The 13,206-nt window shown below is 50.0% G+C and overlaps 1 protein-coding gene across 4 annotated transcripts in view; it reads right to left on the bottom strand.

Annotated features, from left to right (window-relative positions):
• SLC2A9 (solute carrier family 2 member 9) overlaps positions 1-13,206 on the bottom strand; it is a 213,318-nt gene that overhangs the window by 175,780 nt on the left and 24,332 nt on the right. For 2 of the 4 annotated variants that reach the window (XM_067036386.1, XM_059066131.2), the window contains exons 1-2: positions 11,267-11,485; positions 8,420-8,518 (exon numbers count right to left, since the gene is read on the bottom strand). In XM_067036386.1, the coding sequence (XP_066892487.1) occupies positions 8,420-8,518; positions 11,267-11,464 (297 nt within the window). In that variant the 5' untranslated portion in view covers positions 11,465-11,485. Of the gene's footprint in view, positions 1-8,419; positions 8,519-11,266; positions 11,486-13,206 lie in introns of those variants that run through there. The other 2 variants (XM_067036383.1, XM_067036384.1) reach the window with 1 other exon arrangement.

The raw sequence follows: 13,206 nt of genomic DNA, 5'->3' as shown, positions 1-13,206 counted from the left end.
GCACTGGTTTCTCCTGTAATCTCAGTCCCCTGCCACCAAGATGCGGAGCCCCACTGCACACACTACTCCCCACCCCCCTCTGTGCCGGTGTCTGTAACAAGCTCCACACTCATCACCCCTCCTGACATTTTCCCTGTTAAAGGCCTTGGAGCACAAAGACGTGCCCCCCCATGTGCCCTGCTTTTCTGAGAGCACAGGGTCTCCCAGAACAGTCACTAAAACGGCAGCACGGAGTGGGATTCATTGGAAGGACCAGAACTCGCTTCTGGTTCTCTGTCTGCTGGTTCACTGGCATCTTTTCTTTGGCCAGCGTCTAACATCTGTTGCTAATTGGGATGGCTCTACTCTTGCCGAGAGAGAAGATGATTTTACTCCCTATCACCACTTGTTTACCTGCCCTTAGGGAAAAGAAAATGATAAAATATACCATTTCTGCTGGGAAATGTATGGCGAGTCAAATTAATTGTTCTGCTGAAAACCTGGGCTTAAATACTAACACGGGCGGGGGGGGGGGCAGGGAGGTGAGCTTCTGTCTCCGTCCCAAGAAAAGAACAAATGTCACCAACTCAGAAATCATTGGAAAGGTGAGTCATTCATTATATTCAATAAAAGCCAAACCACTCACTGTTATTTTTGTGGAGGCTGGCATTGTTTCAAGTAAGTCCTAGTTTATACGCCTTGGGAACGGGGGCAATAAATTAGGCACCCCCAAAGCAGAGTTCTCATTTATTTTTTCTTTCTCACTCCTTCCTTCTCTTATCCACTAATTCATTTAACAAACTTTTTTCAGTATTTTTTTGTTTAGAACATACTTTTGTAAGATATACCTTGCATATATGCAATGTACAGTTGTGTAATTAAGAATTTGGCTGGCCTTTCTGGAACCCAGCAGGACCCTATGGGACCTTCCCAGGACAGACCCCTCCCCCAGAGCCTCTGCTGTAGCTCCTCTCTGAAGGACCTAGATAACAGTGTCCGACGCACATTTCTTGAGCTGTTTTACAGATGCTAAACCCCCTACCAAATGGAAGATGTTAACGACTTGATGACAATGAGTATATAACCCCAAACCTACAGGTGCCTAAGAATTGATAATGTTAACCCCTGTGACTCTGCCCTGGAGGAATTCTCCTGGAGGACAGGAATAAAGACGCAGATGTAGAGAATGGACTTGAGGACACAGGAAGGGAAGGGTAAGCTGGGATGAAGTGAGAGAGTGGCATGGACATATATACACTACCAAACGTAAAATAGACAGCTAGTGGGAAGCAGCCGCATAGCACAGGGAGATCAGCTCCCTGCTTTGTGACCACCTAGAGGGGTGGGATAGGGCAGGTGGGAGGGAGACACAAGAGGGAGGGGATATGGGGATATATGTATACATACAGCTGATTCACTTTACTGTACAACAGAAACTAACACAACATTGTAAAGCAATTATACTCCAATAAAGATATTATAAAAGAGTTGGATAAACTGATAAATAGAGAAGTAGGTAGATGGACAGATTAGATAGATAGATGATAGATAGATAGATAGATAGAACTATGCCAATTAGAATTAGTCATTGGAAACAGAAAAGACAAAGGTTTAGACATGTAGCAATAAATGGACAAAAGAGAGAAAAATATTAGGAATATAACATCTGTAGGAAAATTCACCACTCATGGATTGATTGTTCAGAAAGCCAGCCAGCTCTCTGCCAGGAGGTCCTAATGACATCAGGCATCCACAGGGGCCTACCACTTTCCTGGAACCTTCAGCACAGAGATTAGCAAACATGGATCACTGGGCTAAATCTGACCCACTGCCTGTCTTTGTAAATAAAGTTTTATTGGAACACAGCCTTGCCCATTCATTTACATATCACCTATCGCAGCTTTCTCACTACAGAGATAGACTTGATTAGTTGGGACAAAGGTCTTATGGCCTGCAAAGCCAAAAACCTGCAAAAGCTCTAGCAGATCAACTTAGTAGAGCAGAAAAAGGGTACACCTTCGAGTTAGGCAGACCTGGATCAAGTCCCTGTCCGTGTGAATGTGGCAAAGGAAGCACAAGAATTTTCACAAAGGGCAGACTCACAGCTGGCAGTTTGGCTGGGGGGTGAGGAAGCCTAGGGGACTTGCCTTGGAACTGAATTTTCACACAAAGAACTTTAAAAACATCTTAAATTTATCCATTTACTCATTCAGCAAATATTTATTAGAAATATTTATTATAAATGTGCCAGACCCTGTTCTAGGTGCTAGCACTATAGAAGCAAGAAAACCATGAAGTCCATGTCTTCATGGGGCTTACTTTCGAAAATGGGGAAAGAATGGACAAGAATCAAATAAATATATAGTATCTCAGGTGGTGCTATATTCTGTAAAGAGAAGCAAATTAGGGTGAGGGGCTAGAGAGTGGTAGAGAGGTGCTGCTGGGATGGGCTGGTCGGGGAAGACATCTCTGAGGAGAGGACGTTTGAGAAAGAGCCAGAGGTAATTGAAGGAGAGAGCGTAGGACTATCTGGACACATCTGGGAAAAAGTATTCCAGGCAGAGGGGAAAGCAAGTGCAAAGGCCCTGGGGTCCCTGAGTATGGGTGTGTTTGAGTAACAACATTGGGGGAGGGGGTCTTGTGGGGGCAAAGGAGGGAGCAAGGGGGAAAGTGCTGGTGATGAGAGCAGAGTGGTCACCAGGTGTCAGGCCCCATGGGCTTGGGGCCACAGCAGTCTTCTGGCTGTTTTCCAGGTGTGATGGGCAGCCATGGAGGTTTTGAGCAGAAGCACAATTTGATCCGCCTTAATTTGTAAAGGGTCCCTCTGGCCTTGGGTGGAGAATAAACCAGAGGAGCCAGAGGGGAAACAGAAAAACCAGGTAGAGGACCCAACGGCAGGTCAGGCTGGAGACCTACTCGGGGGTCGCTGCTGGGGTACTGGCCACTGGTTGGTGCAGAAACCCTGAAGCTTCAATGGCTGAAGACAATGAGAATGCCTTTCTAGCTCCTGCAATGCCTAGTGTGTGTCATACAACTTGTCCCTGTGCCATCTGGGGGAAGAAAGAACTGAAGAACATTCTGGAATGTCCTCACGGGCCAGGCCTCCAGTGTCTTATACTCACTTCTGCTCACATCCCATTGGCCAAAGTTGGGCAAGTGCCATGTGTGGATGCTCGAGGTACCTGGGTGTCCTCTTCCAAATGGGGCATGATAGGTAGTCAGACTCGGGGGACTCTTTGAAAGCAGGGTGGACAGGACCTACAGTCATTTAGGGTAACTGTGTTGAAGAGAAACAAGTGGATATATTAAGAGTGCGGGCTAAGGGCTCCCCCCCCACACACACACCAGGAATGCAGACATATTAACCTCTCTGGGCCACAGTTTCCTCATCTATAACAGGGGTTAGTTCTGGCTCCCTTGGGGACTGTAATGAGGATGAAATCTGACACCGTCCCTAATGGGGCAGCACAGTCGGTGCCACTGTGGGCATTATTTTCATCATCAGCTTTCCAGAAAGTTTCCAAATATCTGAGGCGAGAGAAACACGGAATGCTTGTGAGATGCAGCCGGGTGGTGGCCGGGGCCGGCGCCAGCCACTGCCTGGATTGTTCAAGTGGTGAAATTCCGCCTCGCCTGAGGGTGGACAGCCTTGGCCTGCCGTCCCTGTGCTCCTCTGACCACTACGCCACCCCTCGACCCGGTTATCCCACCACTCAAGAGGTGAAGCTGCTGGGCAGGGGCCTCAGGACCCTGTGTCATCGCTAAGCCAGCATCCCTTCTGCTGGGTCAGTGTCCTCGCCGTGACTTATTTTCATCAGCACCTCCGGCGGCAGCGTCTGTTCACCATGTCTGTGGACGGTCACCCACACACCCCAGCATCTGCATCCCCTGGGTCCGAGAGTTTCTTTCTCCTTCTGAGAGGCCAGAGCCCCGGTGAAGTCTGACGCCGACACAGAAACCCACCACCAGGCGTGGGTCCTTCCCACCTGCGTTAGACCCCCCCACCCCCCGGGCTCTCTGCTCCCATACTGGTCTCCTGGACCCTGGGGCTGCCTCGCTTGCCCACACCTAGGCCCACAGCAAAGGGAAGAGGTTTCTGAGTGATCGCTGGCCACAGGCTGAGCCCCTCCAGCCTCGGGCCCCCTTCCATCCTCCTGGCCACTTCACCAGGGGATTGTCACCACCTGTCAGGATCTGGGGTTCCCAGGGGAACTGGGGTCCCCGTGCAGGCCTGCCCGGCTCCAGCTCTTCCAGCTCCTCTAGCTCCAGGCAGTTTCCACCCTGGGAGGGGCTCCCAGGCTGAGCCCTGGCCCCCCAGCCCGCCTCCAGTGCTCGCAGGCTGGGTGGTGCTGACTCGTGCCCCTGTTCTGGCGCCTGTGATCCTCCTTGAGCTGGCCCTGGCCTCCTTCCCAGCCTCCTCCCCCTCCAGCCCTTTGGACCCCACAATCTGGCCGCCCCCTCTCTGAACCATTCCCAGGAAGCCTGCAGCTCTCCCTCAAGCCCAGGATAACATAAAGTCCTTCCACTGGCCTGTGTTCCCATCTCCACCCCACACATCTCTCACTGCTGGGCATCTCCCCAAACTGGAGAGACAGGTAGATACAGAGAATCACAACTTACCAGAGCAAAAATGCACAGTGGCAAACCAGTGCCGGGGCAGGAAAACCTGAACTGTAATTAATGAATTGCTGAAGGCTCAGTGTGGACAAGTCTGAGAGTTAATATCTCTGGGGACCCAGTCATATATATCCCCCTTTTGTAAGTTTTACCTCCAGGGGCTCTACCAGATTCTCACAGGGACTGTCAGGAAAAATCCCCTTATGCTGCCAGCAGGGGAGGGGAAAAGGAACCATTCTGAAACATATCAGAGCATGCTGTTCTCCTTCACAAGGCCTGTCCTTGGGAGAAAATATTTCACTGAGTAAATGGAGAGATACTCCACGTTCTTAGACACGAAGACTCAATATTGTCAAGATGTCAGTTTCTCAACTTGATCTATACGTTCAGTATGATACAAGTCAAAATCCCAGCAAGTTATTTTGCAGAGACTGACAAACTGATTTTAAAGTTTATATGGAGACGCAAAAGACCCAGAATAGCCAACTCAACATTGAGGGAGAACAAAGTAGGGTCTGATATTACCCTACTTCAAGACTTACTATAAAGTACGGTAATCGAGACAGTGTGGTATTGGTAAAAAAAATAGTAGCAGATCAGTGGAACAGAAGAGAGTTCAGAAATGGACCCACATATAGTCAACTGATCTTTAACAAAGGAGAAATGGCAAAATATAATGGAGCAAAGATAGTCTTCATCAAATGGCAATGGAACAATAGACATCCGCATGCAGAAAAGGGGGGGAAAAAGAATCTAGACATAGATCCTACACCCTTCATAAAAATTAACTTAAAATGGATCAAAGACCTAAATGTAAAATGCAAAACTATAAAACTCCCAAAATTTTTTTTTTCTTTTTTTTTTTTTTTTAGCGGTATGCGGGCCTCTCACTGTTGTCGCCTCTCCCGTTGCGGAGCACAGGCTCCGGACGCGCAGGCCTAGCGGCCATGGCTCACGGGCTTAGTTGCTCCGCGGCACGTGGGATCTTCCCGGACCAGGGCACGAACCCGTGTCTCCTGCATCGGCAGGCGGATTCTCAACCACTGCGCCACCAGGGAAGCCCCTAAAATTTTTAACATAGGATAACATAGGAGAAAAATCTAGATGACCTTGGGTATGGTGCTGACTTTTTAGATAAAACACTAAATGTGTGATTCATGAAAGTAATAATTTATAATCTGGACTTCATTACAATTTAATGCTCTGCAAAAATGATGTCAAGAGAATGAGGAAAAAAAAGCCACAGACTGGGAGAAAATATTTGCAAAAGACACATCTGATAAAGATCTGTTACCCAAAATATATAAAGAACTCTTAAAACTCAATAATAACACAAACAAATCTGATTAAACAATGGGCAAAAGACCCAAACAGACACCTCACCAAAGAAGATATACAAATGGCAAAGAAGGATATGAGAAGACATTCTACATCATATATCATCGAGGAAATGCAAATTAAACAATGAGATACCGCTAAAAACCTATTGGAATATCCAATCCAAAACACTAGCAACATTAAATATTGGCAAGAATGTGGAGCAACAGGAACTCTTATTCACTGCTGCTGGGAATGCAAGATGGAACAGCCACTTAGGAAGACATTTTGTCAATTTCTTATGAAACTAAGCATACCTTCCCCATACAATCCAGAAGTCATGCTTCTTGGTATTTACCCAAATGAATTGAACACTTATGTCCATACAAAAAACTGTACATGGATGTTTATAGCAGCTTTATTCATAACTGGCAAAACTTGGATACAATTAAGATGTCCTTCCGTAGGTGAATGGATAAATAAACTGAGGTCCAGCCCGACCACGGAACATTATTCAGGATCAAAAACAAATGAGCTTTCAAGCCATGAAAAGACATGGAGGAATTTTAAATACATATTACTAAGTGAAAGAAGCCAACCTGAAAAAGTATACATTGTATGAGTCCAACGATATGACACTCTGGGAAGGGAAACCTTCAATCTGTAAAATATACAATATCTGCGATACAGCAAAGGGAATAAAGCAAGATGTGCCTGTATAGAGACAGTAAAAAGATCAGTGGTTGCCAGGGTGAGGATGGGAGGAGGAATGAACAGGCAGAGCACAGAGAATGTTTAGGGCAGTGAAGATATTTTGTAAGATACTACAATGGTGGGTACAAGTCATCACACGTGTGTCAAAATGTATAGAAAGTACACCACAAAGAGTGGACCTTAATATATGAACTGTGGGCGTTGGGTGATAACGATGTGTCAAGGTGGGTTCATCAGTTATAACAAAGGTACTGCTCTGGTGCAGAATGTTAACAGTTGGGGAGGGGAGGCAGGGGGTATATGGGGATTCTGTGCTTTCCACTCAATTTTGCTGAGAACCTAAAACTGCTCTAAAGTATAAAGTTTATTAAGTAAAAGCATGTTTTGAATGAGTGAATGACAGGATTGCTCCTTCCTCGTGTTCCCACAGTCATTGCTTGAACTACTACTTTTCTACTCACATCATTCTATTCAGGTTCAAGTTTTACACGTCTCTTTGCATTATAAGCCATGAGCGTAAAAGTTCTCCACCCTCTGCTGGAGGCTCTGTTGGATTACCAAAGGGAAGCAAGAGTGCATATTCCCAATCCTCTTAAAGACAAATATGGACAAATTGGATCCCATCTCAGGATGACATCACAATGACAAAATCAAAGCCGTTGATTAATGCAAGCGTTTGGAAAAGCCATCTAGACCCCCCGGTTTTCAAACTGTTTTTAGTATCAGAATCAATTTTTCAAATGAACTTACAGAGTCCCTAAAATGTAAAAGAGTTAACAGAATTTAAAAAGTGCTGTTCTAGTACAGATGGAGTCTGGATCCCTGAGGCACTTCTGAAAAGTCCAGGGCTCCTGGGGCCCCTTTGAGACCCACTGGTCCAGCTTCGCCCTATGTTTTGCACACAGCATGCTGGGCCCCCAAACAAGGAAAAGCCTTAAAAGCACCCACAAAGGTCCACAGCCTAGCTTCTGTCTGCCTCTGTAGCTCATGCCCTTATGCTGTCCAAAATACATCCTGGGCTCCAACAGCATCAGACCTGCATTTCTGCAAATGTTTCGTATCTCAGGCTTCAGTGCCTTTGCTCCACCTTCAAGATGCAGCTCTGGCATCACCTCCTCCAGCAAGACTTCCTGTATACCACCGTCAACCCATCCACTTTACCCCAGGGAGGGAGGGAGGTCAAGCAGAAGCCAGCACCCCCAGGAATGGGTAGCACCTAAACCTAACAGCCTAGGTGGGTGAGAACCAAACCCTCATCTGCAAACCAGCAGAGTGGTGTTAGGAGGGCCTGGGGAACTACACCTAATGACCTGATTTCAGAAGAAAACAAAAGCCAGCAACGGATCTTAAACCAACAGATACTCAAGTGACCTCCAGCTGTGATTAAAAGCCATAAACAAAGAAAAAGCAGATCAGGGAAATGTTTCTGTGCCTAAGATCCCTCTGTAAGCCTCAGATTTCGTGTTCCTTGCCCTGGAATTAGACCCTTAGGATCTGGCCCCTGCGACCTCCGAAGATGCCTCTCCTCTCTACACTCTCCCAGGACCCTCCATGAGCAGGGAACTGACCTCACGAATTATCATCATCCTCTATTTCTGTATCTCCCACCTCCCCCTCGAGGGCAGGGGCTGGTCTCACTCTCTCTGTCCTTCCCTTCACCCCAGTGTCCAGCAAGGGTCTGGCACAGAACCGGCCTGCAAATGTTTGCAGAATGGGGTTACCACCCCGGCTGGGCTTTCCGCGTTGCCGCAGCGCCCTCTGCTGGGCACATCCCGTTGACGCGGGCACTCACCGGAGTGGGGGCGTTCACCGCTGAGAGGTTGTACCCATAGAGGAAGGAGGAGCCGAAGGCACCCACGAGAGAGGCCACAACCAGCGAGCAGGACCAGTCCTGGGAAAGGAGAGCAAAGCACGTCAGACCTGGCACTCGGGCGCACAGCCAGGGGCCCGCAGGACGCAGCTGGACCGTTCTCTGCTGGGGAGGATTTCCAGATCAAGGATGCAGGTTCCTCAGAGCCAGCCGGCAGGAGGGGCTCCCATCCAGGTCCGGTCCAGGTGGGTGTGGCCAGCCCAGGGAGCTCAGTTTGCCTCGGGCCACACTATTGCCCTCCTTGTCCGGCTGCAAGAGGATCTGTGAAACTCAGACCTACTGTCCTTCACAGGTGCTGTTAGCAGCTACGACACTGTTATTTTAGCTGAATTCGGCCAGTCTCTAACTCACACAAAGCAAAAAGCAAAGGTAGACTAAGCAAAAAGCAAAGGCAGACTAAGCTGCCAGCAGCAGCAGCTGGTTCTTATTAAGCACTATGGACCAGGCATCTGTTCTAAGCACTTTCTGGGTATTCTCCCATAGAATCCTTGGATCAGTACTGTTTTATCTTGATTTTACAGGTGAGGAAACAGAGGCATGGGGCAGTCCCTGGTGCTGTCTGGGTTAGGGACCAGAGCCCAGATGGTCCGGCTCCAGCCCCCATGCAGCCACCCACTGCACCACACTGTCTCTCCCCACCTGCCTCTCCTCACCGACGCTGCTGACGGCCACACAGACGCACACACACCCACACACACTCTGTTCCAGGCTGGAGCTGTCCATCTACAGGCCAGTGAGCAGCTCGGGACAAGGACCTGCAGACAGAGAGATACAGAGCTTGACCCGGAGAACCAAGCATCTGCCTCCATGTAATCCTGCCCTATGGACCCATCCATGGACGGCCACAGGCATGACAGGACCAGGAGTAGAAACATCTGGGCCCCTTGGCAAAGGCTGGCCAGAAGGCAGGGCCTGGAGGCAGGAGGGGCTGCCATCCTAAGCTGGCCAGGGAAGTGCGGGCCACTTGTCAGGGGGACCCAGGTGCTCTTGGAAGGCACTTTCTCTCCATGATTTATCATGTGTTGTGTGTGTGTATGGTGATTGGGGGGGGCGGGCGTGTGTTCTAGGTGCCAAGCCCTGACAAGCTCCTGAGATACAGCAGGTAAACGTGACAGATGAGGTCCAAGGTTTAGGGATCTGAAGGGATCAAACACTGTTTGAAAGAGAAAGCCAGAATTCGATAGCCGATTTCCTGCTCTGCCCGCCTAGACGGCCTCCTATAGCACAGGCTCCGGTGCTCGATGGCTCCACCAGTCGGCTGTGGGATCTGTCCAGGGTATTGACCTTTCTGAGCCTCAGCTTACCCAGCTGTAAAATGGGATCTAAATCGTAGCACCAGCTGCGTAAGCTGTTGTGGATGTGTTGCTGGCTGAGGACGTTGAGGGTCTTGTGCACGTAGCCAGTGTTCAGAAAGGCTGTTCACTCACTTTGTTCTCTCTTTCTACTCCCTCTGACCCAGGCGTGCAGAATGGCCGTTGCCCAAGCTACATGCCAAGGTCTCTCTTGCCCTGGCCCATATAGCCATGCCCCGCTGAAACCTTCCTTTCTGGAGACTTTCATATCTAAGACCCACTGAAAGCCACCCTGAAAGTTCCACCTCCTCATTTTTACTCTTCTGTCTTTGGTTCAACGTTTGTCTGACCCCCAGGTCTGCCTCTTACGACTGCGTAACCTCAGACCAGTTACATAGCTGCTCTCTGATGCGGTGTTCTCATCTGTGAAAGGGCGATGATAATACACCCACCTCATAGGATATTCTGCCGAAGAAAGGAGTTAGAGCAGGTAAGGTCCTCACCTGTCCAGGGGTAGGTGCCCCTGGGGGTCAGCAGCAGAGGCTGACAGTGGGTGTGGGTCTTAACATTTTTTTTTTTTTTTTTTTTTGCGGTACGCGGGCCTCTCACCGCTGCGGCCTCTCCCGTTGTGGAGCACAGGCTCCGGACGCACAGGCCCAGCGTCCATGGCTCATGGGCCCAGCCGCTCTGCAGCATGTGGGATCTTCCCGGAGCAGGGCTCGAACCCGCGTCCCCCGCATCGGCAGGCGGACGGACTCTCAACCACTGTGCCACCAGGGAAGCCCTGGGTCTTAACTTTTTGAAGGCAGGGGTCTTGGTTCCAGGTACCAAGCCTGCTACAGCGGAGGTGCTTGGTAAATGCTGGTGATTGGATTGAGGCCAGAGGGAGGGTTCATAGGCCACGGAGAGGGACGTTGGCAAGTGTGGAGCCAGAATATTTTTCTGCAGTAAGAGGAGCCTGAACTGAATGGGATTCATTGAGGGAACAGAATCACATTTTAGACAAAAGGCCCATTCTCCATTGCCTTTCATCTTTAAACTCATCCTCTGGGTCTCAGCTCAGATGTTATTCCTTCTGACTCCCGGGCTGTGCTGGGCCCCTGGGCTTCCCTCACTACCACCCCTGGTCACTATTCCCTTGTCTGCACCCAGCAGAGGGCAGAGAAGAGCAGGTGGGAGCCATCTGCCCCGAGTCCCCCACCCCTGTGTGGCCCACCTGTGCCCACCACCTCTCACCACCTGCCCTAAGCTGAGGACACCATCCAGCACGTGAGAGCAGTTTGCTGCCTTGACCTCATTGCACGAGCACACCCGCGCTGCCAGAAGATACTGTGGGTCCCAGGAAGCTGCGACTTACGAGTTGGAGCACCACGGCCAAGGTCACAGGGACTAGGAGGCCAGGACTCAAGGCCAGAGGCCTTTCAAGCAGTCAGAGAGTGCCTCTGTGGCCCAGACAGCGGCCAGTTTCTGTGTTTACCTTTCTTCTCCTCCCAAGCGGCGTCCCGCTCCTCAGATGGACACACTCAGGAGGCACCGGGCAGCTCAGGTCACGGGCAACGGCAGCTGAGCTCTGTTCCTGAGAATCCATGTCCTGTTTCCCGACAACCCACCTGCCGGCCCTCCCTGAAGCTGGTTCGGCCCACGGTGCCTTCCAGCCTGGGCTCTGCTGGGGCATCTCCCTGAATGAGGAGGCAGAGTCCACGGAGGGAGGGTGGGCGGAAGCGCTGAACAGGAAATGTGGCAATTGTATTTTGTCTGAACAGGAAATGGGCAGTGAATGTTTTCCCCCTTTCCAAATCATCACAGCGTCTGGAGAGTCCTGAAAGGGAAACTTGTCTTCCCAGGAATCACCACTCTGAGTTTGGATTCTTTCTTTGGCGTGTTTTTTTATTGTCCTTCTTAAGGCCAGCGTGCTGGGAGGGGATAGACTGGCATGAGCCCAGGGCAAGTTTCCCTAAGGACTGGGACAAATGGAAAGGGCACTGATTACAGGAGAAGGCTGGTGCGGTTCCAACGCTGACTCCACTGCTTTTTAGCTGTGTGTCCTTAGGCAAGTCGCTTTGCCTCTCTGAGCTACCACGTTTAAAAGTGCGAAATGGGTGATTCTTCCTGCCCTGATTATCCTGCAGAGTTATTCTGAGGCTGGAATGGAAAACACACAATCCCGAGCAGCGTGTTGGAGATGGACCCAGGCTGCCCTGCAGCTATAGAACAAGGCGAGGCTGTGGGTTTGGAAGAAAAAGAATTTGCCACTGGTCATTCCTCTGCCCTGCTCATTCAGCCAGGCTGGCTCAGTGAAAGCATTAAGGAGGCAAGACCCTTCTGCACACCAGGATGTCATGGGAATTAAATCACTGCGTGGCCGAATTGCCCAGATGTCAGAGAAGCGCCTTACATCATGTGTAGGACAGGTTGCCTTGACTGTTTGCTCCCAGAGGCAGAGAACAGGTGCAGAGGCCAGCAGAATGATGGCGTGCTTGGGGTACGCAGAACCCCTAGAAGGCCAGGGCAGCCTCAAGTCCGCAAAAAAAAGACCAGAAGCCGGCAACCTGGCTTTAATGGAAAGCGCATGTTGAAATAAAAGCTGTGGATCACGGCAGAAGCACTTGGAGCGTGGATTGTCAAATGCTCATGAAAACATCCAGCCCGGAATGCACAACAGTGGGAAGGGATCTGCTCAACGGGGAACTGAAACTTCCAAAAGAAAAAGCCAACCCTGAATAATTAGGTTAGTTATTTACTGAGTGCATGAATCAGTCAGCGCAATACTCATTCTGCATATCAATCATGCAGGGATGCGGCTTGGAGAATTGACTGTTTCTGGAAACAGTTTTTGGCCAGTTGGCCAGCTCCCTTCCCAGAGCTGGGTCCAGAGCAGGACTCTATCATGGAAGTTCTCGATTATGACATCACGTGCGATGGCTGAGGATTTCCGGGGAAACGGGTCAGGAGGCACCGAGCCAGCCATGGGGGCTGATCTCGGAAGACTTCCTGGAAGAGGTGATTGGAGAGCAGACTCTTACAGGATGAGTAAGCCGGGGGACTATGCAGACAGAGAAGGGTACGGGGTGGGAGGGCACTGAGCCAGGCCTACAGACATGGATGCCCTGGGACATGGGGAGAAGCAAAATAATTGAGCTAATTGGGGCCTAAAGTGTGGGAGGGGCAGCATGGTTGCATTGCTGTGCAGTGAGGAATCCCCTGTGCCATCCTGTGGGGTGTCATATTCATCATCTCATTTCCTCCTCCACCCCTTCCTTGAATCAGGTCCTTCCATGTATCCACCCTGGTCTCCTCATCTGTAACAAGGGGTCTCCCTGATCTTGCTAAAACTCACAGTGGATCAGGTGATCTGCCCCCTTCATTTAAAATTGTTCCATGTTCCCCATGGGGGTCGAAATCTCAAAAGGCCCCAGG

This window comes from Kogia breviceps, chromosome 6, assembly GCF_026419965.1.
Source record: "Kogia breviceps isolate mKogBre1 chromosome 6, mKogBre1 haplotype 1, whole genome shotgun sequence".
Lineage (NCBI taxonomy): Eukaryota > Metazoa > Chordata > Mammalia > Artiodactyla > Physeteridae > Kogia > Kogia breviceps.
The sequence above is the reverse complement of the archived record's forward strand: the minus strand, read 5'-3'. Positions and strand labels throughout refer to the sequence as shown.